General features: G+C 40.7%; 1 protein-coding gene across 1 annotated transcript; it reads right to left on the reverse strand.

The window, feature by feature from the left end:
* Positions 1-13,982: 13,982 nt before the first annotated feature.
* LOC311244513 (uncharacterized protein) lies at positions 13,983-26,703 on the reverse strand. Its single transcript, XM_084334057.1, has 3 exons — positions 26,569-26,703; positions 21,110-21,178; positions 13,983-15,893 (listed from the first exon to the last, which is right to left on the reverse strand). The coding sequence occupies exons 2-3, from the start codon at positions 21,174-21,176 to the stop codon at positions 15,049-15,051; spliced, it is 912 nt and encodes a 303-aa protein (XP_084190183.1). The 5' UTR covers positions 21,177-21,178; positions 26,569-26,703; the 3' UTR covers positions 13,983-15,048.
* Between the last annotated feature and the right edge of the window lie 1,282 nt (positions 26,704-27,985).

Below are 27,985 nucleotides of genomic sequence, written 5' to 3' on the forward strand. Positions count from 1 at the left end.
CTTGTGGTTGGTCTGGAACACTGCCCTGAAACTGCTCCTAATGACTTGTGGTTGGTCTGGAACACTGCCCTGAAACTGCTCCTAATGACTTGTGGTTGGCCTGGAACACTGCACTGAAACTGCTCCTAATGACTTGTGGTTGGCCTGGAACACTGCCCTGAAACTGCTCCTAATGACTTGTGGTTGGCCTGGAACACTGCACTGAAACTGCTCCTAATGACTTCACTTGTGGTTGGCCTACACTGCCCTGAAACTGCTCCTAATGACTTGTGGTTGGCCTGGAACACTGCCCTGAAACTGCTCCTAATGACTTGTGGTTGGCCTGGAACACTGACTTGTGGTTAGGTTAGGGATATGACATGTTGGCCTGTCAACATGTCTTCTCACGTCTCCTAATGACTTATGGCCAACATCATCATTCTCATCAAGTCCAAGTAATTTTCCTCTTCTTGATGTCAACCAGCAGAAATGCACTAGATGATTGATCCTGTTTCCCTCCTATCCAGTCACCTGTCAGATACTGGTCTGGAGTTTCTACATATTTTTTCTTATCTAGACCTTTTCATGCTTTGCTATTTTCATCACTACTAATCCCCTTACTCTCTGCTTGTACAATCAGGGCAAATATCTGAACCAATGTGTTTTTTATATAAATTATACTTTTGATAATCAGCTATTTGCAAATATAAAATGCTCCTATTGGTTTTTCAGATGAAGTCACCAGCCTAATGAAAGAAGTCACATGACCAGCATCTGATATATATATAATCAGGTCCAATGAGAAGCCAAATCATGTGCTGTGATTCTCAGGTCCGTTTGGACATTAAAACTCAGAGGTTCCTTCACTCATTCTCAACATCTGTCTACCGATCAGTCTATCTCTATATCTTGATCAATCTATCCATCTACATATCTATCTCATGATCAACATATCCATCTACCTACCAATCAATCTATCTCAATTGATCTATCCATCGATCCATCTTCATCCTCTAATGGAGGGCCTACCCCGCAGTGACATCAGAGGGAGTACATCTCTCAGACGTTGCCTGTTCATGGAGACGATGGAGAACAGTTCATATTAAAACTGTTAGTTTAGTCCAATTTAACTACAAAGCCAAACTATTTAGTGCTCCACTATACGATGTTTGGTTGATAGACAGATTTATAAACATCATGATGTCAATGACGGCTTGCTCAACTCAAATAACAAAAGAAAACAAGTGTTGAATATCAACTAGCAATACGTTTTTAATGTTTTAAATAGAGTTTGGATTTGGTGAGTTTGCTCTTTAAAGCGTAACACTTTGTCTGCTCCCTAGTGGCTGATATGTTCACCCACTCTGTGATGTCAGAGTGCCTCTTTGGAAGTACAGATTGGGGCGGGCAGAGTGTGCAGCAGGATGAAAACATCAACCACTAGAACAGCAAAATAAACATGTGTTTACTACTTACTCTTTAAATCCTTGTAGTGTAGAATCAGATGTCATGACCATTGACCAATCAGGCTTCAGGGGTTGGACCCCAGAGCAGTGATGTCAGCAGACGGACTGACCTGTCTCTCAGCTCTTGGAAGCAACAGACAGTCAGTTTACTGTCTTAGGTCTTAGAAGTAACAGACAGTCAGTCTACTGGCTCAGGTCTTAATTAAGCAACAGTCAGTCTACAACAGACAGCTTCTTTTGTGAAGAGTTGTGATAAGACAGCATTTCCAAAAAATGACCACTGGTATGAAATGTACAACTTTTTATAATGAAACATGTGGATGGTGGAAACTTAAACAGCAGATGCTGTGAGCACACTGGAAGATGCTGCTTCACAATGTCGCTAATGTTCCTCTGTTTGTTATCTGAACCAAAAGAGAGAGGCTCTCTAATTACTGTAATATTTATACAAAAAGAATTTTTGTACTTATGATCTTTTATAATGAACTCAATGAATTCAATCAAATATTTGAAGAGTTTGATCTATGAAATCAGGTAATTTAGTTGCAGGAAATGAGGTTTTAGCCAGAGTTAGATATCTGGTTTAGGCTGGAGTACAAAGTTCTTTTGAATGTATTCTAGCATTTATCAGATGATGAAATCAGGTGTGAATGATGTGATTTTAGCAGCAGTGAAGAAGAGTCTTGTGTATAAAGTTTATCAGAAATCTTCCATGTTCCAAAGGTGCTATAAATAACATTCAGCCACTAGATGTCGCACTAGAGCACCAGCATGTCATTTATCCAATCAGGTGCATTCCACTTGGGGAAATGGGAAGTTGGGAGGGGATACATGCACGCAACATGTAAACAACAACATCTTTTTGGGAGAAAAGCAATACTTTTATTCTGCACCTTTCTAAAAGCTCTGTGGATGTTTTTTTTTATGATTACTGTACATACAATTTGTATCTATAGCACCTTTAAATGTCCAAATCAGACATATTTCTATAGATCTTTGATGCTGACTCACATTGTTACTCATCTCATCAAAGAAATAACTGCAATCCCAGAATCTGTTCTTTATAAATACCGGTTTAGTCACATTAAAGGTCTCATATTACGGAGAATGGGTTTGGCCAAGTCTTGGTGTGGATCTGAAATGTTATTTAGGGGCTGGTGAAAGATTACACAGGTTCTCCTCACTGTTTTGGCCATGGTTGTTACCTTCAGATGAAACAACCATGAGGTGTTACCCTTAATCAGAGGTATTACCATTTGTGATGTCATACCGAGGATACAAACCATTACTTAACTTTAATTAAATTATTAGCTGTCCTTTATGGAGCCAGGAACACTGTCTACCTAATGTACAGCCCAGTTTGTAAAGGTTTTTTACTTGGGTGTGGGGTAGCCAATCAGGAAAGGGAATAATGGATATTTAAAATGTGCTACACCCTCGAGTCCTGCCCCGCATGTCACATAAATTCCAAGAGATACTCGATATCCATCATCAGGACAGATTCTTCTTTGAGGGAAGAAAAAACAAATGTGTTCCACACATTTTATTAAATATGAAATTGTTGAAAGGGTAAGAAATATGGACCTTTAAGCAACTATTCAGATTGTTGTCACCATGGTGTCTAGATACACACGTCCTCTCAGGACTAAAACACAAGCTGCTCCGTCGGCCTTGACCCAGGCTGTAGATCATAAGAAATGCTTATATCAGACTATAGATCATTGGAACAACTTCTATCAGACTATAGATCATCAGAAAAACTTCTATCAGACTATATATCATCGGAACAGCTTCTATCAGACTATAGATCATCAGAAAAACTTCTATCAGACTATATATCATCGGAACAGCTTCTATCAGACTATAGATCATCAGAAAAACTTCTATCAGACTATATATCATCGGAACAGCTTCTATCAGACTAGATCTTCAGAAAAACTTCTATCAGACTATATATCATCAGAACAGCTTCTATCAGACGATAGATCTTCAGAAAAGCTTCCATCAGACTACAGATAATCAGAACAGCTTATATCAGACTATAGATCTTCAGAAAAACTTCCATCAGACTATAGATCATCAGAAAAGCTTCTATCAGACTATAGTATAGATCATCACAACAGCTTATATCACACTAAAGATCATCAGAACAGCTTCTATTAAGACTATAGATAACCAGAACAGCTTCTATCAGACTATAGATCATCCGAAAACAACCAAGAGCTTGTTGGCGTTTTTGTTAAAAAAACAAAACTCTGTCAGGATCAAAGTGACAACGTGCTTCCAAACTTTAAACGTTTGACCAAAAGGCTGTGAGAGACTGGCTTGTGTCAAAACACTCTATGACGTGTAGTTTAAATATTTGTGAACCACTTATGTGCTGATTTTGAACTGCTTTTTCCCTCATATATTTTATTTATATGCTAACCAATTTTGTTGGAACAAGCTTGTTATGCCATGGAGCCTCCAACAATGCCTGTATCTGCTGTGGTTTCTATGAGGATAATAATTATGGTTCCATGGTAAATGTTTCTGTGTCTGTACTGTTTCTTTCTGTTGTTTCCAATCTGTATTTATATTCTCCTCATAGCTTTTTTTCATAGCAGCCTGCTGTTGCCATGAGCAAATGTCATGATGCTGAATCATATGGATGATGTACTTTTTCAACCTCTGTTTGGGACCAATTCAGTATCGCCCTGAGACCGAGGTCCAATAAGACATTCTCTACTCTACTACCTGAGGTTAAGACATTCTCTACTCTACTACCTGAGGTTAAGACATTCTCTACTCTAGTACACTGAGGTTAAGACATTCTCTACTACTGAGGTCCAATAAGACATTCTCCACTCTAGTACACTGAGGTTAAGACATTCTCTACTCTACTACCCTGAGGTTAAGACATTATCTACTCTAGTACACTGAGGTTAAGACATTCTCTACTCTAGTACACTGAGGTTAAGACATTCTCTACTCTAGTACACTGAGGTTAAGACATTCTCTACTCTAGTACACTGATCAGACATGCTCTACTCTAGTACACTGAGGTTAAGACATTATCTACTCTAGTACAGAGGTTAAGACATTCTCTACTCTAGTACACTGAGGTTAAGACATTCTCTACACTAGTACACTGAGGTTAAGACATGCTCTACTCTACTACCCAACTTTGGGCCACAAACCATAGTTTAAGACCCACAGATGTATTGGGAGGACCTGACAAGTGTTGGGTCTACAACTGAATTCTCCATCCTCAGTATTCAAATCAGTAGATTACAAATGTCATGATTTTTAATACTCATCGTTATTGTGGACTTTTTGATGAACATTATTGCATTTGAATGCAGTTTGCAAACTTTACTTTTATCATTGTTAATGTATGATAAGTAATGATCTGTACAAAGCGTTTTCTATCTTTTTCATTCTTTGTCATTTGTACTTTTTTCACCAAATTTTATTGTGATGGTGATTCATTTTGGAAGTGTACTGTGTTGTATAAAGGAATGAATGAATGTTTTTAAATAAAGTGAAATCTGTTAACAATAGCCTAATGAATCTGACAGCAGTTGGTCTAATGTGGTGCCTCTCATTCTGGTGTCAGTGTGAATGTGTGGACTGTTTGTGTCATTAGAGGTCAGTAAAGTCTTTTCATTATGGTTTATTTAACCAAGTTAGACACATTGCGATTAAAATCTCTTTTCCAAGAGCGACTCAGTGGTCCTTCAGTCATCTGCCTGCATTCTTTAAGCTTTGTGTCTTTTATGGTCATTGCCTTTTGCATCAAATATAATGAATACATTGGTTGTGCTGGAAAACAATAAATAAATAAATACCAACAATGTTTAATAACTAATAGCTGCCAGCTATTAGCCTTATCCTGTGGTAGCTACTGCCACGCTGTAAACGATGGGAGTTAGTCACCTTGTTTGTAGAGCTAAATCTATATTCTATATTATAGCCATGGATACAATACTATAGTCCAGTGGTTCTCAAACTGTGGTACGCGTATTATTTTTATTTAAAAAAAATTCAGTCAGGCCACTGAACTTAGAAGCAGGCCAGGCCAGTGTTTCTGGTTGCGGCGGCGCGATAGTTAGATAACCTAAATGGGGAACAACCAGGAGATCACTGTGACAGAGAGTAATGCAGTCTAAACAGTCATAAATCTTTAATTCAACTTCAGCCCTGATCATAACCATTTATTTTTTTTAGATTTTTTGTAATATCAGATAAAAAATGAAATACTCCCACTTTTCTGAAAAGAGTTGGTGTTACATCTGACATTACAAAAAATCCATCAAAATCTGTGTTGTTGCTAATCATTGACACATGCCTAGCCTGTACTTTGCATTTGATATATTGAAAATATTTTACTTTTTGTGTTTTTTTAACAATAATTTGTGATGCCGTCACACAAACTGGCATTTAAAGGGTAACAATTCAAAAATGTATTGAATATGTGTTTTCTTTTCTTTTTTACAATAATGTGTGATGCCCATCACAAACAGGCATTTAAATGGTGAAAATTCAAAAATTCCTGCACCAGAATGCTTTTTTTGTAAAATAATACAAAATAATTGCTTGCTGTGTGAGAGAGAGATAGAGAGAGAGAGAATTAAGTACATTTTCTTGAAATACACTTCTTAATTTTCTCACTTGCTATGTGAGAATGTTAGTTATTATGTTCTCAATGCCCCTTGTGTGGAAGCGTTAGCTAGTTCTAGTGCAATCCCTTTGTACATTGTGGCCGTGTCTGACAAAAGTTAACAATAAATAATGGTATTAGGAATACATTTGCCTCCTGCGTGAACTGTGCATAGCTGAATACTGTATTTTAACGCCGGTCATATGGTGGTACTTGGAGAGCCAGCTACGTTCTCAGGTGGTACTTGGTGTAAAAAGTTTGAGAACCACTGCTATAGTCATTTGACATTGAGTTTCTTCCGGTCAAGATGCAAAAGAGATCATTTTTCCATCCATACGTTACCGTGTTATACCGTGGTGAATATAAGTATGGTTTTAGAGCGGTCTAGGGTAATTCATGAAATGCTTAGTTATGGCAGTATACATCGATTCCATTGTAGACATTGCCGTTTCTTGCCTGAACCCGCTATTGTTCCGGAATAAAATCTACAATATAGGTATTATGTTCCATCATGAATGCATGAAAGGGGGAGGGGGGGGGTCGTTTCTGATTATTTGATTGATTATTTGTCAGTAACGGCATTCGCATTGAACACTAAAAATGGTTAATGGTGATTACTGCAACGCACTCCTCATCGGGATTCCTAGCAAGAACATCCAAAGGCTACAATGTATCCAAAACAGCGCTGCTAGGATCCTGATGAAAGTTCGGAAATACCACCACATCACCCCCATCCTCAAGTCCCTTCACTGGCTCTCTGTCTCACTCAGGATTGAGTTCAAAGTCTCCCTGCTCACCCACAAATGCCTCTACGGAAACGCTCCCCTACACCTCAAAGAACTCATCACCCCTCACTCCTTCTCTCGACATCTCCGCTCTGGACAGGCAAACCTCCTCCAGCGCCCAAGGACAAATCTATGCACTATGGGAGATCGGGCTTTTTGCTCCTCCGCTCCCAGTCTGTGGAATGCTCTCCCTGACTACCTGAGAGCACCACAGACTGTGGATGTTTTTAAGAAAGGCCTCAAAACCCACCTTTTTAGTAGAGCCTTCTGTTGACCTTTTATCAAATTTTTTGCTCCACACATTTTATGTTCTTTTACCAATTTATTTTATCAGTTTTATTATTCTGTTTCTCTGCTATTTTATGTTTTAGTCTTGCCTATTTTTATATTCTTTCTTTCCTTTATTCTCGCTAGCTTTTAAGTCCCTTTAACTGTAGCGCTCTGAGAGTTGCCCCGCAACTGTAAAGCGCATTACAAATGAAATCTATTATTATTATTATTATTATTATTATTATTATTATTATTATTATTATTATTATTATTATTATTATTATTATCAGCCCGATCGGTACAAAAGCCTTGCAGGATCAAGCTAAAATGTACGTCAAATCGCCCTTATCTGTGGCCGGGAGTAATCCAAAAAGAATATTACAATTGTTTGATTGCCATCTGCCATATCCAATGTCCATTTGCTTGACGGCATAATCCACCATAACATATGGATCACCGGGCATATTTGACGGGCTTCAATGTAACCGGCAGAACCGTTCGTCTTGTCCGACAAGGAAAAATTTTACCCGACACCCTTGGCCATCCCACAGCCCAGGATACAATGTTAGAAAGGGTGCTCGATACTGCCGTCTCGCATGATGCGGCCAGTATTGCACCTAGGCATTCTCAATGCGATTCCCAATGTTAACCCCGAGTCAGTGAGCCTGTAATGAATAGAAATATCGAATAAAAGAAATAACGATCAAATAACGAGTATACTCGTTGGCGTTCAACGATTGGTGGCCAATAACGAGTATAATCGTCGTTGGCAGTGAATGAGTTAACATGGTGGGGTATCTCCCGGGCCTTTCTGTGTGGAGTTTGTATGTTCTCCCCGTGCTCACAAGGGCCCCCCGCCCCCCCCCCGATAAGAGAACCCAATGGAAAAACATGCACAACAGATCGCTGACGCTATCGCGTCCCTGACGAAGACGGGCAGGAGCACTTGGATTGGTCCCCGGGCGCGGTACCTCGCCGATGCCCTGTCTGCTCCCGGTTGCCCTTGGGGGGAAGGACGACGGGATGGGTTAAGCGCAGAGCTCAATCGCATCGGCGACCCTGAGAAAGACAATGCATGTGTGTGTATTCCTGTGTGTGTGTGCCGCCCATTGCATGTCCCATGTCATTACATGCCAAATAAAGACGTCTCTAAAGAGGTCCTGCATTATTATGGAAATCAATATTGACCTGGTACATGAGAACAAGACGTCTTGCCTTGGGAACAACATTAGACAGGAGAGGATGTGTTGCCATGAACAACAGAGGACAGGAGAGGATGTGTTGCCATGGGAACAATATTATACAGAAGAGGATGTGTTGCCATGGGAACAACAGACAACAGAAGTGGATGTGTTGCCATGGGAACAACAGATGACAGAAGATGATGTGTTGCCAAGGGAACATTTCACTTGTTAAAACATTCAAATTCTCATTCTGTCCACATGAAACAATGCTCATTTCCATGGCAACATTATTAAAATTCTCCGTTAGACACTCTAGGTCCTAGAGTGTCTAACGGAGAATTTTAATAATGTTGCCATGGAAATGAGCATTGTTTAGGTCTAGGTGTATGAAAGTCTGCCATGCTCCAGCAGGATTCATCTGCATATCGAGTTAAATCTGGTGGATCTGTTCATCTCCGAAAGATCTTTCATCACAAACTGTCAAACTGTATCTCCACTGCTAGCTTCATGTAGCTAGGATTTCAAAGATTTGTAACCTTTCAATACAAGCCACAAATGAGACATTGTTATGACTGAATAGGGTCATCTATAAGCAGTAGTTAATAGTATTAATTGTGATAAATAGAATTAAGATTGATATTGAAATACATTTGAACAGATAATGATTTGCCGTTAGGTCAAATGTACTAGAGAAAGAGAGATTACTGTACAGGAAATCAATTCTCTAAAAGAAAGTGAAGCAAATTCCATTGACTCTGTTTTAACCAGGAAAGCAACAATAGTGACCTGGTGTAAAAACAACTCAAATCATGATTTATTGAATGGGATCAAAACAGAAACTGATGCATATGTGATAATTTGACTGTAGCTTTAATAATCGAATTGTCTAATTTAATAATGTTAATCTAATCAGGTTCCTGGTGATTTCCACCTCTAGCTCTCAGACTTGTCTCAGTGCCGTGGTCTGTCGTTTAATCCTGGTTTTAGAACAGACATGTCGTTTAATCCTGGTTTTAGAACAGACATATCTTTTAATCTTGGTTTTAGGACAGACATGTCTTTTAATCTTGGTTTTAGGACAGACATGTCTTTTAATCTTGGTTTTAGGACAGACATGTCTTTTAATCTTGGTTTTAGGACAAACATGTCTTTTAATCCTGGTGTGACGTACGTGGGTTGGTCATTATCTTTATTACTGTATTTGGAAGACCATGTGAACATCAGATTAGTATCATTTGTATGTGTGTGTGTGTGTATGAACATGAGAGCTAATGATATCTCTTCTTCTCTTCCTGTCAGGTGCTGCCCGTCCCTACAGCGTCTACCTTAATGATAAGCAAGCAGTGCAAAAATGCGGAAGCATTCGTCACCGCACGCCACTACGGTAAAGCGCCTTTCTTTTCAGGCCCGCTTTGGGAGCTGTCGCGCGGAAATAGGCTGTCTATTGCCATTCTCTTTGACAAACTCTAACCTTAACCAGCTCCTTAACAGCGCCTAAACTTAACCGTTCTAACCTTAACCAACTCCGAAACAATGCCTAACCTTAACCTTAACCTTAACCATGCCTAACCTTAACCATAGAAATTATATTGCCATTCTCTTTGACAAACTCTAACCTTAACCAGCTCCTTAACAGCGCCTAAACTTAACCGTTCTAACCTTAACCAACTCCGAAACAATGCCTAACCTTAACCATGCCTAACCTTAACCGGCGAAAGAATACACGTTAAAAAAAAAAATCACGTTAAAAAAAAAATATTCGATGGGATTCGAACTCGCCAGCAAACGAGCCATAGGATCCACAGCCATGTAGTCTTGCCAATTGAGCTATTTCTAGATACTGAATAAGGGGCGGTGACTTATATATATTGAGCTCTGCTCGTGTCGAACCAAGGCGGGATCTCATGCGCATGCGCAGGCACCTCGCGCGAGCATGCCGGCGCACGCACGCACCTGAGCGAGCACGCCGCCGCCGGTGCACGCACGGGCGCTGGGCGGCGGAAAATGAAAGGCGCATTACCGCACGCCACTACGGTAGAATGCTTCCGCATTCTTGCACTGCTTGCTTATCATTAGGGAAAAGGCGTCCCTACACTGAAGGGTGCTGATTGCCTAATGAGGGACAGCTGATGGCAATCACATCGAGAGGGACGGGTGCACAAGTAGCTGACAGCACACACACGTGGGGGGGTCATTGTGTCATTTTCCAGTGACCTCAGTGTATGAGGTTGCCTTTGTTTGCCACTGCGTGGGGATATATATATATATATATATATATATATATATATTCATATAGTATGGATATGCAGTTAGCCCTATTGCCATAGACCTGATGGACTGATGATTGTGCCAGCCTTTTCTGCACATTGTGTATGGAACCGTGTGCTCTTTGATGTTCACACGGCCACATAGTACAGTAGCCTCAAGGTTTGTCTATCTTGGCTTGAGTTGCCTTATATGTATGTCTTGTTTGTCCTCCCCTACCTTTTTCCCTGTGCACCATGGAGGAGGTTTAAATCCCTACCTCCATTCAATATATAATTTACTATTTGGAAAACGTCTTGTGTTGTGTCTTCTTTTATCTATACCTGGGACCTTGACTTAAATGCATTTACTGAAAGAGGCTGCTTTTGCTCATGTGCCGCCCTCCGGTTGTTATTCTTAGACCTTCGTACATGACACCTGGTCATAGAACAGACATGTCTTTTAATCTTGGTTTTAGAACAGACATCTTTTAATCTTGGTTTTAGGACAGACATATATTTTAATCTTGGTTTTAGGACAGACATGTCTTTTAATCTTGGTTTTAGAACAGACATATCTTTTAATCTTAGTTTTAGAACAGACATGTCTTTTAATCTTGGTTTTAGAACAGACATATCTTTTTAATCTTGGTTTTAGAACAGACATGTCTTTTAATCTTGGTTTTAGAACAGACATATCTTTTAATCTTGGTTTTAGAACAGACATGTCTTTTAATCTTGGTTTTAGAACAGACATATCTTTTAATCTTGGTTTTAGAACAGACATATCTTTTAATCTTGGTTTTAGAACAGACATGTCTTTTAATCTTGGTTTTAGGACAGACATGTCTTTTAATCCTGGTTTGGTCGTAGGACAGACATGTCTTTTAATCCTGGTCACAAAACAGACAGATCTTTTAATCCTGGTCGTAGGACAGACATCTGATTTTTAATCCTGATTTTAGGACAGATGTGTGGTTTTTAATCCTGGTTTTAGGACAGACATGTCTTTTAATTCTGGTTGTAGGACAAACATGTCTTTTAATCCTGGTCATAGGACAGACATGTCTTTTAATCCTGGTTGTAGGACAAACATGTCTTTTAATCCTGGTCATAGGACAGACATGTCTTTTAATCCTGGTTGTAGGACAAACATGTCTTTTAATCCTGTTAGTAGGACAGACATGTCTTTTAGTCCTGGTCGTAGGACAAACATGTCTTTCAGTCCTGATCATAGGACAGACATGTCCAGGGATTAAAGCAAAAAGCAAATCTCCTGACTGAACTTTCTTTCAGGCCAAGTCATATTCTTATTTTAACCTCCACTGTATTTATTTTTTTAGCGTTAGCGTTTTAAGGGAGCCTACTTGTTTCGGTTTCGTCGATAATCTTATGTACAGTTACCCCCCCCAACCACCTCCAATGTACAGTTCCCCCCTCCACCCAACCTACCCAACCTCCTCCAATGTACTCTCTTTTTTAGACTCTTATTGTATTTTATTTAACCTTTATTTAACCAGGAAGTCCCATTGAGATACAAGATCTCTTTTGCAAGGGAGACCTGGCCATCGTATCACAAACAATACTGTATTTGTAAATCTGGTATGTCATAAATGTATAGATGTAGCAGTATTGTCTATCTGTATGTCATGTATGTCATTATGTTATGATGAATTGAAAATGGGGGACCCTGATGTAAACAAGAGCAAAGTCTTTCTCTGGTCTGCATCCCCTTAACAATTGTGTGTATTGAGCTGTACTGTATTGTACCCATTCTGCAATCTGTTAATAACAATCAATCAATCAATCAATATTTAACAGATTGCAGAATGGGTACAATACAGTACGGCTCAATACACACAATTGTTAAGGGGATGCAGACCAGAGAAAGACGTTTGTCTTGTTTACATCAGGGTCCCCCATTTTCAATTCATAGTGACATTTATGACATACACAACATTTATGGCATAGGGACATACATGACATACTACAGGTTTATAGTAATGTTACATTTGTGACATATACGATATGCAAATATACAGTACTGTTACCCATAGATCCTAACAGAGATTATATACATTATGATGGGGAGGAGACTGTAGATTAGGGGGGGTGGGTGGGTGGGAGAAAAAAGATACATACGGTGGGGAGAGAATATATATGGTGGGGAGGAGACTGTCTACAGATACACCTGTGTGATGTTGCTACGAGTTAAGCTAATGTGGGCTGGGCGATATAACGATAACGATAAATATCGCGATATATTTGAATAATCGATATCGAAAAAATATATATCAAAAAAAAAATATATATATATATATATTTTTTTTTTACCTGCAACAGGGCAGTTTTAAAACCAGAGACAGTGGACAGACTTGTCTTTCTTGCCTGCAACTTAAAGTAATGGCTTTGCTTGTCCAAATGACAATACTGACCAAATTGAGATTATTTTTCTCTTTCCATTTATTTTGTTTGCTTTCTAATGTAAAATACAGTTTGAAGGCATAGTCAGTAGGCTATGTGTGCTAACAGAGCTAGACTCCAGTCACGAGTCACGGTGCACATGTGCGGTAATTTGTCCACCAAAAAAGCGCCAAAAGATAGAAAAGAAACTAGCAGAGCCAGAACTGTTCAACTCCCCTGGAGCCACAGCCAGCAGAGAAGCCTGTTTACTTTCACTTTCAAACCAGCTGCAGCCTGAGAACTGGAGTGTGAGGGGCTGTAACACTAAAGATGGCGGCAACGACAAAGAATTGCGGCAAAATAAACATACATCTGTTGTTTAAAAAAAATATATATATATATATTTTTTTTTCTTCTTTTTTTTTTTACTTATAACAATTTAGATAATTATCGATATCGAGTGATATGATAACATTATCATATCGTTATCGCGATATGATTTTTTGCCATATCGCCCAGCCCTATAATAAAGTCACAACCACAGCAGAGGACTCACGTATTTGTACTGTAAAGTAACACGACAATGACAAATGTGTTGTTTCTGTTTTTCTTTTTGACAGTTGCGGAACACGGAACAAGTTAACAACTCACCACTGTCTACAGCCCCCGCATCATACTGTAGCCTAGCCAGTCTCTTGAAACACTGCTATCTTCAAACTTCCATTCCTCTCGAAACTTTCTTTTGTTGGGTGGTGCCGCTCATCCTTTTCGTCTGAGAACACTGTGGTGGGTTGCAAAAAAGGCGACTGTCGTAAGACTCGTGTTTTCTGACATGAGTTTCTACTAGGGATGCTCGATATTGGCTTTTTTACCGATACCGATATACTGATATTGTCCAACTCTTAATTTCCGATACCGATATCAACCGATACCGATATATGCAGGGTCCCCCCCCCCCCCCCCCGCCCCAAAAAACTGAATCATTTCAGGTAATTAACATTACATATCTCTTGTCGTGTAATTAACACAACATTATGCATACTTTGACAATAAATAAAATTATAATTTGTTCTTACTTGCTTGCCTGGGTAAATAAAGGTTAAATAAATGTAAAAAAATTTAAAAAAAAAATGTAAACCGATACCGATATTTTCTGATATCACATTTTTATGCCAATATCGGTCGATAATATCGGACATCCCTAGTTTCTACTATTAAGTATTATTACATTTTCATATAACGGGCTGACTGACTCCGGTAGAGCCGTCGCGCCTCCGCTAACCCTTCAATAAGCTTTGTGGTCCGGGCATAAATGTGTCCATAAATCCATTTATTTAGATCCAACAGTCTGAATGTATCTTGCGATTATTATACATTTCTCTCGAGTCGCTGCGTGCGTCCTGCCATTATTGCTTGCCATGACTCTGCTTGGTGCAGCCGCGGTAGAAAAAAAATGCCCTTTTTCATGATATTTGACGCCTCCGATTGGCTCAATTTAGTTTCAATCTGTATGCATCTACAAATCATATTATACCAGGTAGCCAATTGACGGGAAATCCATCAGACTCCGAATCAAATTGACGGAACTCCGAATCAAATTGACGGAATTCCATCTCAAGACGGAACGCTTTAATGCCTGCATGTCTTTTAATCCTGGGCTGGTTGTAGGACAAACATGTCTTTTAGTCCTGGTCGTAGGACAAACATGTCTTTTAGTCCTGGTTGTAGGACATACACGTCTTTTAATCCTGGTTGTTTGTAGGACATACATGTCTTTTAATCCTGGTGGTAGGACATACATGTCTTTTAATCCTGGTGGTAGGACAAACATGTCTTTTAGTCCTGGTCGTAGGACAAACATGTCTTTTAGTCCTGGTTGTAGGACAGACATGTCTTTCAGTCCTGGTCGTAGGACAGACATGTCTTTTAGTCCTGGTCGTAGGACAGACATGTCTTTTAATCCTGGTCGTAGGACAGACATGTCTTTTAATCCTGGTCGTAGGACAGACATGTCTTTTAATCCTGGTCGTAGGACAGACATGTCTTTTAATCCTAGTCGTAGGACAGACATGTCTTTTAATCCTGGTCGTAGGACACCTGCTGCTTGGTGAAGCTGATAGTCTTGGTCTTGACTGCCTTGCGATACGTGTCATAAGAGCATTTGATGTTCTGGTGCTTCTTTTTGAAGTCTGCAAACATAATCTTGATGTTAATGTCCCCAGGCAGGAGGCCACGTTCTGGCTTAGAATGTCCACACGGCCCGTAGGACTTAATATGGCTGAATATGGGCTCCATGTTGATCTTGTTGGCGGGGGCGTGTCTTCCCCTCTGGTCCTCGGCTGGAGTCAGGTGGTCTAATGGTGTTTTGCCGACGACCGTGGTGATTAGACTGTCATTTTTAGGATTGTAACCAAGTGTGCTCAGGAAGAACGTCTTGCAGACCTGCTGCACGGCGCTGGCGTCATCAGTTAAGTGGTACTGATAGGTCATGCTGCGTCGGCTGGTGGCACCGATGGTGTTTCTGTTCTTCTGTTGCTTGGCGACCATCCCATAAACCCACGCTCTCCGCTCTCTGCTCGTCAGGTCCAGATACTGCTGGAAGACCTCTCTTCGCCGCTCTTCTGAAAACTTGGACGTGCACTTCCGACTGCATTTGGGTCCACATGGCTTCCTCAGGGAAGGAGTCCTCTCGGCTCCTTCAGGCTCGTCGTCTGTCCTCTGCAACGGTTTGTGGTCTTCTGGAGGAATGCCCTCTGCCTGGGGGTGTGCACCTTGCCGGTAATCTTCATAATCAATACCATCATCGATGTCTTCATCAATATTGTCCCAGTCATCTTCCACTATGCTTGTACCTTCTAGGAGGGTGTGTCGAAGTGGCCAGTGGCCTTGTGATGCCGAGACGCCTGGAGGGACATGATGTCCTGTGGGTTGAGGGTGAAAGAAGTACAAGATCAGCTGCTAGGCATGAAAACATTCAAGCTTATTTTGGTCACTAAACAGCCAAGCTAAATAAAGAATCACTATATCTTTGAAAATGTATTGCAAAAATGTATAAATCTTTCATCTCTATTCCAGGTTAGGGTGGGACTCCACTGAGGTTAAAGGGATGTTTCACTTTAGTAGAACTTGTCAAAAATCAGCAGTCTTACCTCTATCTAAAGTCATCTACAAGTAAACTAGTGGCCACTGCTGTCCCTGTCGTCTGCTATCAACACCACCATTCCTCCCAGATGTCAGGCTCCTCATTGACTTCCATTCATTTTGAGGACCAAGTCTAAATATCATACTTCGGAATTATAAACAAACAATACAGCAATATTATTCTGTGTAATGTATTTTTTCAGATAATGTTGTAATTTACATTTGATCAGTAAAGGAACTATTTCTCACTTAAGGTGTAGTTAGACCAACTGTACAAATTGTTTAGAATCTTTCTTCCAGCAAAGCAGCAGGTAACCATGGTAACCACTCCCCAAACATTCCATGCAGATTAGGGATGCCCCGATCACGTTTTTTGCCACCGATACCGATCACAGATCGTCGTGAGCCATATCGACCGATACCGATCCGATACCGATCGTTTTTTATTAAAGGGGAACTATCTTATAAATGGCCTTTTTCAGTGTTTAGCATTGTTTCCTAGCTATGTGGACTTATATTAATATGATCTATGTCTCTAATTCTCATATTGGCGCATTCTTCCAATTCTCCTCTCACAATATTCACCCTCACTGAACTGAGTCATCTGAAAATGTGCTGATTTGTGATGTCAGAGAGACTCCGCTGCATGAGACTCTGCTGAGACTCACACACACTCCACACAGTTACCACCGTGGTTCGAGCCCAGGCTCAAAACGGCTTAAGATCTTGAGGTAGAAAAATGCTGTTTTTGAGTAGTTGATTAGAAATACAAAACAATGAATTAAAAAAAAATAAAAATTACAGAGGTGTTCCATAAACTCACAGGAATTGTGTAAAAGTGCCCAAATAGTGAAAGAAATAGTAAAATAGTTCCCCTTTAAAATTTTATTTTTAAATTATTTTATATAATTTTTTATAAAATATATATATTATATAATTAGACTTGTACTTGTATTATCTGCGAGACATCGCCACCACGCAACAAGCTCCACTGTCTGTGTGTACTCGAGTAGCCTCCAGCTACGGCCAGGATTCTCCGGAGCTGCAGCTGGACCCTATACTCGAGTAGCCTCGAGCTACGGCCAGGATTCTCCTGCGCTGCAGCTGGACCCTATTGGTAACGTTACTGTGCTTTGGTCATATCACATTCAACATGCCCTCAGCTCGAATACGCGTCGAATCAGTGTTATAAGACATTGATATCAGGAGCTATCTGTAGCTACTGCTAGCCGGATATATAACATTAATATTTAGTATATTTTAGTTCAATGGGACATTTAGTTTTGAACAGTGAACTAACTTGCGCTAACGTGAGCTAACAGGTATCATACACATCTCTACTAGACTATTGCTGGAGCATTTGTTGATATCAGGAGCTATCAGTAGCTAGCCGGCTAGATACCGTTCGGTTAGACAATGCCTCATCATGTATTAAACTAAAAGTGAATAGTTGACTGTAGGGATGCCCCGATCACGTTTTTTGCCACCGATACCGATCACCGATCGTCATGAGCGATATCGGCCGATACCGATCCAATACCGATCGTTTTTGATTAAAAGAAATTAAAATGTATTTTATATAGTATTTTTTTTTTTTTTATAAAATATATATATTATATAATTAGACTTGTACTTGTATTATCTGCGAGACATCGCCACCACGCAACAAGCTCCACTGTCTGTGTGTACTCGAGTAGCCTCCAGCTACGGCCAGGATTCTCCGGAGCTGCAGCTGGACCCTATACTCGAGTAGCCTCGAGCTACGGCCAGGATTCTCCTGTGCTGCAGCTGGACCCTATTGGTAACGTTACTGTGCTTTGGTCATATCACATTCAACATGCCCTCAGCTCGAATACGCGTCAAATCAGTATTATAAGACATTGATATCAGGAGCTATCTGTAGCTACTGCTAGCCGGATATATAACATTAATATTTAGTATATTTTAGTTCAATGGGACATTTAGTTTTGAACAGTGAACTAACTTGCGCTAACGTGAGCTAACAGGTATCATACACATCTCTACTAGACTATTGCTGGAGCATTTGTTGATATCAGGAGCTATCAGTAGCTAGCCGGCTAGATACCGTTCGGTTAGACAATGCCTCATCATGTATTAAACTAAAAGTGAATAGTTGACTGTAGGGATGCCCCGATCACGTTTTTTGCCACCGATACCGATCACCGATCGTCGTGAGCCATATCGGCCGATACCGATCCAATATACCGATCGTTTTTGATTAAAAGAAATTAAAATTTATTTTATATACATTTTTTTTTATTTTTATAAAATATATATATTATATAATTAGACTTGTACTTGTATTATCTGCGAGACATCGCCACCACGCAACAAGCTCCACTGTGTGTACTCTAGTAGCCTCCAGCTACGGCCAGGATTCTCCGGAGCTGCAGCTGGACCTATACTCGAGTAGCCTCGAGCAGAGCTACGGCCAGGATTCTCCGGAGCTGCACCTGGACCCTATTGGTATAACGTTACTTAACTGTGCTCAACAAGCCCTCAGCTCGAATACGCATCGAATCAGTGTTATAAGACATTGATATCAGGAGCTATCTGTAGCTACTGCTAGCCGGATATATAACGTTAATACAACGCCTCAGTGAATTATTTAGTTCAATGGGACATTTCGTTTTGAACAGTGAACTAACGTGAGCTAACAGCTAACAGCTAACAGGTATCATACACATCTCTACTATACTTGCTGGAGCGTTTGTTGATATCAGGAGCTATCGGTAGCTGGCCGGCTAGATACCGTTCGGTTAGACAATGCCTCATCATGTATTAAACTAAAAGTGAATAGTTGACTGGGTCATTTTGTAACGGTAGCTAAGCTAACATTAGCTCAGGGAGACGCCGACGCCGTCCTCCCGTGTCCCGTCTCACTAGACTAGACCCGTGTTTACATGCGTGCGGGAGGGAGGAGCAGACCCCGCACCACCCGGTGTCTGAGACAGAACTCAGCGAATGAGATCGGCTTTGACGATCGGCGAAAATAAAGCATTATCACCGATCACCGATCGCATATTTATACTGATTATCGGCCGATAACGATCGGTGGCCGATCGATCGGGGCATCCCTAGTTGACTGGGTCATTTTGTAACGGTAGCTAACGTTAGCTCAGGGAGACGCCGTCCTCCCGTCCCACTAGACTACCGTAGACTAGACTAGACCCGTGTTTACATGCGTGCGGGAGGGGCTGGAGGGATGAGCAGACGCCGCACCACCCGGTGTCTGAGACAGAACTCAGCGAGTGAGATCGGTTTTGACGATCGGCGAAAATAAGCATTATCACCGATCGCATATTTATACTGATTATCGGCCGATAACGATCGGTGGCCGATCGATCGGGGTATCCCTAATGCAGATCAAAGATACGCACCTACAACAAATTGACTGGATCTGCTTAGATTTTTCAAAGGCCATAAATCTGTAAAGACACATCAAATGCCAGAATATCAGAATTTTCTTTTTATTCAAATCTGCATAGCAGCAGTTTGTTTATACTTCAGAAGTATGACATTTAGACTTGGTCCCCAAAATGAATAGACACCTGGGAGGAATGGCTCACTGAAATCTACCCCACAGTGCTCACAAAGTAGATTTCAGTGAGCCTCAGGCCCCGTTTAGACGGAAACGCTAGCAGGTGAATCCGCAAAAATATTTTTGCGGATGTGCCTTTCGTTTATACGGAAACGGTGTTTTTACGGGGTGAAACCGCAAAAAAAGTGAGACTACCTTCCAGGGTGGAATTCCTAGAAACGCAAAAGCTTTGCGATCTCGTCTAAACTATCAAAACGTATAAATCTGTTAAAACGATGACGAACGGGTTGTCACGGCTCTGGTCGCGCGTACTGCTTACGTCACAGGTAGCAGGTATGCGCCAGTAGCCGAGACGTAAACAAAGCAAGTATGTCTGACTTATATCAACGGAGATCACCTGAAGGCTACATTGGCAGTACTTTTAAATACACAAGAATCTGTCCCGCGGCGTGACTGGACTCTCTGTCTGTGAGTGACTCTGCTTTAGTCCAATCACATTCCCCATCCACAGTCTGCGAATCAGAGGCAGAGTAGGGCGGGTCTTCACAGCACGTCATGTGACATATGCGCCAATCGTGTGACAGCGGGTCTCCGTCGTTACAGCGTCGTCTGCACGGAGAATTCCACTCCAAAACGCTCGTCTAAACGTAAAATTAAAAGTGAAACCGCAAGATGACTTTTGCGGTTTCTGTTCACAAAACGCTCGTCTAAACGGGGCCTCAGTCAGCGTAGACAAGACAGGAGCTCAACCCCATTGACTTTGCATTGGTTTATGGTTAACTATCCAGAACTAGTATGAGGAACAGCAAGGATTGTTGTATTTTATCAGATGCAAAAATGTAAAGTCATGATATCGCAGGCCCTGCTCTCTAAATATCAGTTGTTATTTGAGTTCCATTCTACATGAAACTCTTCTTTACCGGAAATGGTATTGATTAGATTGGTCATTTCTCATATTTCTATAATCTGATTTAATTGTATTGCCTATATTTATGTCTATATACCTGTACCCCCTCCCCCCCTCCACAATGCTGCTATGATCCCTGAATTTCCCCAAGGAAATCTTAATCATTGTTGAGCTAATGTATTGGTAATCATTGTTGAGGTAATGCCACTAATGGTATTGGTAAGGGTTATGATTAGTTGGTAATCATTGTTAAGGTATACATTGAGTTTTGAGTTATATCCAGAATCTTACACTGGAATTATTTTAAATACACAAAGTTGCACTTTAAATTTCATTTTGAATATTTGAATGCTGCAGTGCTGTGCTGACCAATCAAAGATGCCGGTATCCGCAGGTATCAACACCTTCTCATCTTCACAGGTTGCTCACAAATTAAATAATAAAAAAGCATCTGTAATCTGATCATTGTTTTTACAATAATTTACAGAGACCATTTTATTATAATTTTAATGATTGTAATCCTGTACCTCCAGATCTCTCCTGATCCTCCTCCTTCACGACATCTTCTGCTCCCAACATCACAGCTTTCTTCATTCCTAGGAGCAGAAAACAACAAGGAGCAGCTTCATCACCTGGTTCACATGCTACTGAAGTCATCTGTACAACAACAAGCAGCAGATGCATCACCTGGTTCACATGCTACTGAAGTCATCTGTACAATGCTCTGAGTTTCGTAAAAGTCAGTCAAAGCTTACCATAAGCACGAGCAGTGAACTCCAAGCCCACGTGACTGAACTCAAACTGGAAAGAAACAGACTAAGAAATGATGTAAACTCCATGATCAAAACAGCAAAAAAAAAAATCATCAATGACAAAACCGAGGAAAACAAAAACAAACCATGTGAACTTTGGAAATTACTCAATAACCAACTAGGCTACAGTAAAAAACTTAAAACCAGATTCTCAAACATAAACATAAAGACGGACAACACGCTCATCACAGAAAAGCTGGATGTAGCCAATTACTTAAATAGTTTCTTCACAAACATAGCCACAACACTGGTAAACAAACTACCCTCCCACTCAGGGCATTATGGGGTAGAACACATAGTAGCATACTACAAGAACCTAGGGGTCCACAAAGACGACTTCAAACTGGAAATGGTAACAACAGATGAGGTACTCAAAAAACTGAGCGCCCTCCAACCCAACAAGGCCACTGGCCATGACAACATCCCCTCCAAATTCCTCAGAGACTCAGCAGCCGCCATCACCCCAGTCATCACACACATAATAAACCTCTCCATAAAACAGGGACACGTCCCCAAGGACTTCAAAATTGCGAGAGTGACCCCTCTGCACAAAAAAGGCAGTAAATTAGACCCAGGCAACTACCGCCCTGTTTCTATCCTTACCTCCATCTCGAAAGTCATGGAAAAAATTGTATACGAACAGGTCGAAAAATACCTTGCGGAAAAAAATTTAATCTACGAATTCCAATCTGGCTTCAGAACATCCCACTCCACTGACACATGCCTTCTCTATTTAAACGACCACATCAAACAAGAGGTGGACGCGGGCAAATACTGCGGCATGGTCATGCTGGACCTACAAAAGGCCTTCGACACTGTCAATCACACCATTCTGATTGACAAGCTAAAAGCAATTGGTTTTGATAGTCTATCAGTGAGCTGGATGCAATCCTACCTGGAGGGGAGAGAGCAGATGGTGGAGGTAAACGGTACCCTATCCCCCCCCCCTCACAGTAAGCTGTGGTGTTCCACAAGGAGGCATACTAGGTAGTGATGCACCGATGTGAAAATTGTGGCCGATACCGATAACCGATATTAATATTGCTGTTCTGGCCGATACCGATATTTACCGATGTCGATATCTCTGTATAGAAAACACTTTTTTATGATAATCAAATAAAGAGCTATTTTCCAAAACGCATAATTTCTTTACTTTTGTAACTTATTTTCATTAATTACTGATATTTTGAAACTATTTAATGCCAAAACATGTAAAAAGAAAAAGAAAAAAAGATTTTTTTTTTTTTTTTTAAATATCGGCCCTATCTTGATATCGGACCGATACCGATGTGTAAAAAAACGGCCATATCGGCCGATATTATATCGGCGGCCGATATATCGTGCATCACTAATACTAGGTCCGCTACTGTTCCTAATTTATGCAAATGACATGTCGTCAGCTTGTGACTGCAACTTGTTCCTGTTTGCGGACGACTCAGCCCTGCTGGTCTCTGACAAGAACAAGTTACAGGTTGAAAAAACCCTCAGCTCAGAACTAGGCAAAATCTGCATATGGCTCGCTGATAACAAACTATCATTACACATGGGCAAAACAGAGTCCATTCTCTTCGGTTCAAATAACAAACTCAGCAAGACCGACGGCTTCTCAGTTACAGTGGGTGACAATATTGTCTAGGGATGCACGATAATTATCGGGCCGATAATTATCGGGCCGATATCAGCAATTATGACGTCATCCCGATAAACCCGATAACGTTATTAATAGCTCCGATAATATAATATATTTTTTGGTAAAAGAAAATGCTGTGTGGGTGAATTGGAATGAAGTGCGTTTGTTTTGACTGTAGCTCGTCCCGTTTTGCCAGTACTGTGGTACGACTGACAGCGTGTGGTTTAAGAACAGGGCGTTTTACACAAATCGAGCGCTCCCTTTCTTGGCTGTGACGTAGGCACGTAAGTTTCTGAATCAGCGCGGACGTTAAAAACAAAGATGGCTGCGTCGGTACTCGGAATTTCAGAGGAAAAAGATTGCTTGCTATTTGTAATAAATGCAATGGAGAAGTTCCACAAGGAGGGAAAAGGGCAACAACTTGTAATACATCCAGCCTGACGGGTCACCTGCGGCATCACCACCGCTACGATGGTGTGTTATTGTGTTAACTTAGAAGCCTACGACGACGCGAGGAGCTAAGCAAAGCTAGCCCCTTCCATGGCTGTGATGCAACCCTCGGTTGAACGCAGTCACTTATTGCTCCATAGTAGCCAGGTTAATTTGCACCACCAAGGACTGCTTAAAAGCTAGCGGCTTGAGCCCTTGGGTCATTTCTGTCAAACTTCTTTAATTTAGCAAACGACTCGTCAATAGCTGGCTTTGGATTCACAGCAGCTTCTAGCTTCTAGCTTCTAGGTTCTAGCTTCTAGCTTCTAGCTTGTTGCAGGTGACTTGTTGTGGTGGTGATGTGTCCACTCAAAGCCTCGAGCGTCTTAGGTTGGATGTATTATAAGTTGTTGACGGATTGTGAATTTTCATTTGGAAAAATAAATATGGTCACTTTATCAGTCAATACTGTTGTCTTGGCTTTTGTTTCTGTTGTCTGGTTAGGTCACATTTAAGTTGGTGTTAAGTTATTGTCCTGGGAAGTCTTTTTATGTATTATTATTGTATTGTGATATGTTTTGTTTCATGTTGAAAAAAAAAATTGATAAAAAAAATAATATATACATTAAGAAAAAAGATTATAATACAATAAATATCGGTTATCGATATCGGTTATCGGCCTGAGGAGCATAAAGTTATCGATATCGGTATCGGTGTCAAAAAATCAATATCGTGCATCCCTAATATTGTCACAAGGAAAGAAGATATTACCTACCTGGGTTCCATCCTAGAGGCAAATCTTTCCTGTGACAAAATGGCATCCAATGTAATAAAAAAAGTCAACCAACGAACTCGATTCTTGTACCGGATCTCCTCACTGGTAAACAAGAATACCTGAAGACTCTAGCAGGAGCACTCATTCAAGGGTACTACGACTATGCTTGCACCTCATGGTACCAAAGCACCTCAAAGGCGCTAAAAACAAAATTACAAACATCTCAAAACAAACTGGTCAGACTACTGCTTGACCTTACTCCTAGAACCCACCTCACCCCTGCCCACTTTGACAACCTAGGATGGCTTAGAGTAGACGACAGAGTACAGCAACTTGCAATGGGCCTGGTCTACAAGATACACTACACGACCAAGGTACCCATGTACATGACAAAATACTTCCCAAAGGTCAGTGAATACCACGATCACAACACCAGAGGGAGCTCCACAAATCATGTTAAACCCAGATTCGGCTCAAACAAGGGACTAAACACGTTTCGCAATTATGCCACATCAATGTGGAACGCCCTACCCAAAGCTGTAAAGGAATGTGAATCACTACCCACTTTCAAAAACACTCTCAAAAAACACCTAAGGGAGACTGCAACTCGAAACTGGCCCCTGTAAATGTCCGAACACAACCCCCTCCAATGTACAGTAAATTACCAAGTATGGTCTTGTCAATAATCCAATGTACAGTTTTGTTTGTACAGTTGTACAGTGTCCCCCACCCACCCTACCCAACCCCCCCACCCCCCCCCACTCCTACCCAACCCCCCCCCCCCCCCCCCCCCACCTCCAATGTACAGTCCCCCCCCACCCCCACCTACCCAATCCAATGTACAGTTTCTACGTCAAATGTATATATATATATATATATATATATTTTTTTTTGACTCTTTTTGTATCACAAACAGTACTGTAATTGCAAATCTGGTATGTCATAAATGTATAGATGTAGCAGTACTGTCTATCTGTATGTCATGTATGTCATATATGTTACGATGAATTGAAAATGGGGGACCCTGATGTAAACAAGACGAAAGTCTTTCTCTGGTCTGCATCCCCTTAACAATTGTATGTATTGAGCTGTACTGTACTGTACCCATTCTGCAATCTGTTAATAAAGTTTTCAATCAATCAATCAATCAACAACAACAAGCAGCTTCAACACTGGTCCACATGTTACTGAAGTCATCTGTACAACAGACATACTTTTTAATGTACATGACTGTCTGTTTTCCAGCTGTTGGTCTCACAACAATGAAAATGATGGAGGTAGGGTTTGGAGTAGCCCCTTTCGTGACTGCTGATGCACGCCTTGCTGTGTATTAGCAAGGCGTGCATCAGCATGAATGCATGAATTGATTGATTGATTGATTGATTGAAAACTTTATTAACAGATTGCAGAATGGGTACAATACAGTACGGCTCAATACACACAATTGGGGATGCAGACCAGAGAAAGACGTTTGCCTTGTTTACATCAGGGTCCCCCATTTTCAATTCATAGTGATCAGCAGTCACGACTCACGAGTCACTAGGTTTGGAGCTAAACTCTTGGGAATAGTTAGGGCACCAGGCGTGTTTTGAACGAAACTGCACCAGTAGTAATAATAACAACATCAATACATGTATGTAGTACTTCTGACTTTAACTGTGTAAGTGTAATTCTTAGAGATCTTGAGCAAAAAAATTATTTTACTTCTTGCCCAGGGTGAGACATCTCTGCTACAGACTATCTGCTCCTCCTGCTGTCAGTCACTACTATTAGCTCTACTGTATGTGCTAGCAGGCTAGCTATTGACTCTACGTGCTAGCTAACTATTAGCTCTAAATGCTAGATAACCATTAGCTCTAAACACTAGCTAACCATTAGCTCTAAATGCTAGCTAACCATTAGCTCTAAACGCTAGCTAACTATTAGCTCTAAACGCTAGCTAACTATTAGCTCTAAACGCTAGCTAACTATTAGCTCTAAACGCTAGCTAAATATTAGCTCTAAACACTAGCTAACCATTAGCTCGAAATGCTAGCTAACTATTAGCTCTGCGTGCTAGCTAACTATTAGCTCTACATGCTAACTAACGATTATCCCTACATGCTAACTAACTGTTAGCTCTATATGCTAACAGAGCAGTAGCTATCTCATAGCTAACGGTTAGCTCTACAAGCTAACTGGGCAGTAGCTATCTCATAGCTAACTGTTAGCTCTACATGCTAACTGAGCAGTAGCTATCTCATAGCTAACTGTTAGCTCTACACGCTAACTAACTATTAGCTATACATGCTAACGGGGCAGCAGCTATCTCAAGCTAACTCGTAGCCTCGGGTAACTTACTGCAAACGTTGAAGGATCGTCAGACAAACATGGTTAACGTTATCTGAAAGCTCTGCTCCACGTCAAAGCACATGGATACAGATAGAAAACATTTATAAAGGTAAAGGTTTAAAAACTAAAAGGCTAACGCCAAAGATAACCGTGACAGCATAATTTGCCAAATATCGCGAGAGAAACACACAGCCTGTTTGTTTTTTGTTGTTTTTGATTGGCGGTTGCTATCCAGATTTGCTACATTACCGCCATCTACTGATCAAAACCACAACTCAAACGTTTTATAATCCCTTGTTTTTGATTGATTGATTGAAAAGTTTATTAACAGATTGCAGAATGGGTACAGTACAGTACATCTCAATACATACAATTGTTAAGGGGATGCAGACCAGAGAAAGACTTTCGTCTTGTTTCCACCAGGGTCCCCCATTTTCAATTCATCATTTAATTTGGGTAAATTACTTGACATGTGACCCCCCCCTCTCTCCTCAGCCCCTGCCGTCACTAATGGTTGCAGATGTAAATTAAATATTGTGTGCGTGTGAATGAATGAATGAAAACTTTATTTAACAGATTGCAGAATGGGTACAATACACTACGGCTCAATACACACAATTAAGGGAATGCAGACCAGAGAAAGACGTTTGTCTTGTTTACATCAGGGTCCCCCATTTTCAATTCATATTGACATTTATGACATACACAACATACATGACATCATGACATTTATGGCATAGGGACATACATGACATACAGGTATAGTAGCCTACTGTTATATTTGTGACATGATATGCAAATATACAGTACTGTTACCCATAGATCCTAACAGAGATTATATGATGGGGAGGAGACTGTACATTCGGAGGGGGTGGGTGGGTGGGAGAAAAAATATACATACGGTGGGGAGAAAATATATACATAGGGTGGGGGGGAGACTGTCTATTTGGGGGGGGGGGGGGGGGGGCATGTGTGTGCAGTGAATGTTCTTAGAGTGTGATTTTTCTTTTCATTGTAAAATATATTTTTTATATACAGTTACTTTCTGGTCATACATGACTTAACAGCGTTTGAACCTGTTGTTTACATTACTGTGCCACAGTAATGTAATACAGTTTTTAAGATACCCAGCCCTGCCCATGAGGTAACTAACCGTATAACACATTCAGTATGAAGGTAGATGTTGCATAACCTGAGAACTTGTAAGACTCAATGTGAGAACTGTAGAATACATCTGAATTGATTGTTCAGCGTATGTTGAGACTTTCACTCACAGAACATATTCACACTCCTGTAATTTGAATTTGAAACATGTAGCCCATATATGGTAGTAAAGCAGGTTTAATCCACCTAGCAGAGGAAAACTCAATCAGTGGCATGTTTGTTCACAGCTTAACATCCAAACATATACACGTGGGTTGAACAA

Source organism: Notolepis coatsorum, assembly GCF_963971535.1.
Source record: "Notolepis coatsorum genome assembly, chromosome: 17".
Classification (NCBI taxonomy): Eukaryota; Metazoa; Chordata; class Actinopteri; order Aulopiformes; family Paralepididae; genus Notolepis; species Notolepis coatsorum.

Excerpts from the sequence above, each read along its gene's own strand:
- LOC311244513 (XM_084334057.1), bottom strand. The coding sequence starts at position 21,176 with ATGAAGAAAGCTGTGATGTTGGGAGCAGAAGATGTCGTGAAGGAGGAG. Across the intron at positions 15,894-21,109 it reads GGATCAGGAGAGATCTGGAG|GACATCATGTCCCTCCAGGC; the intron begins GTACAGGATTAC and ends CTCAACCCACAG.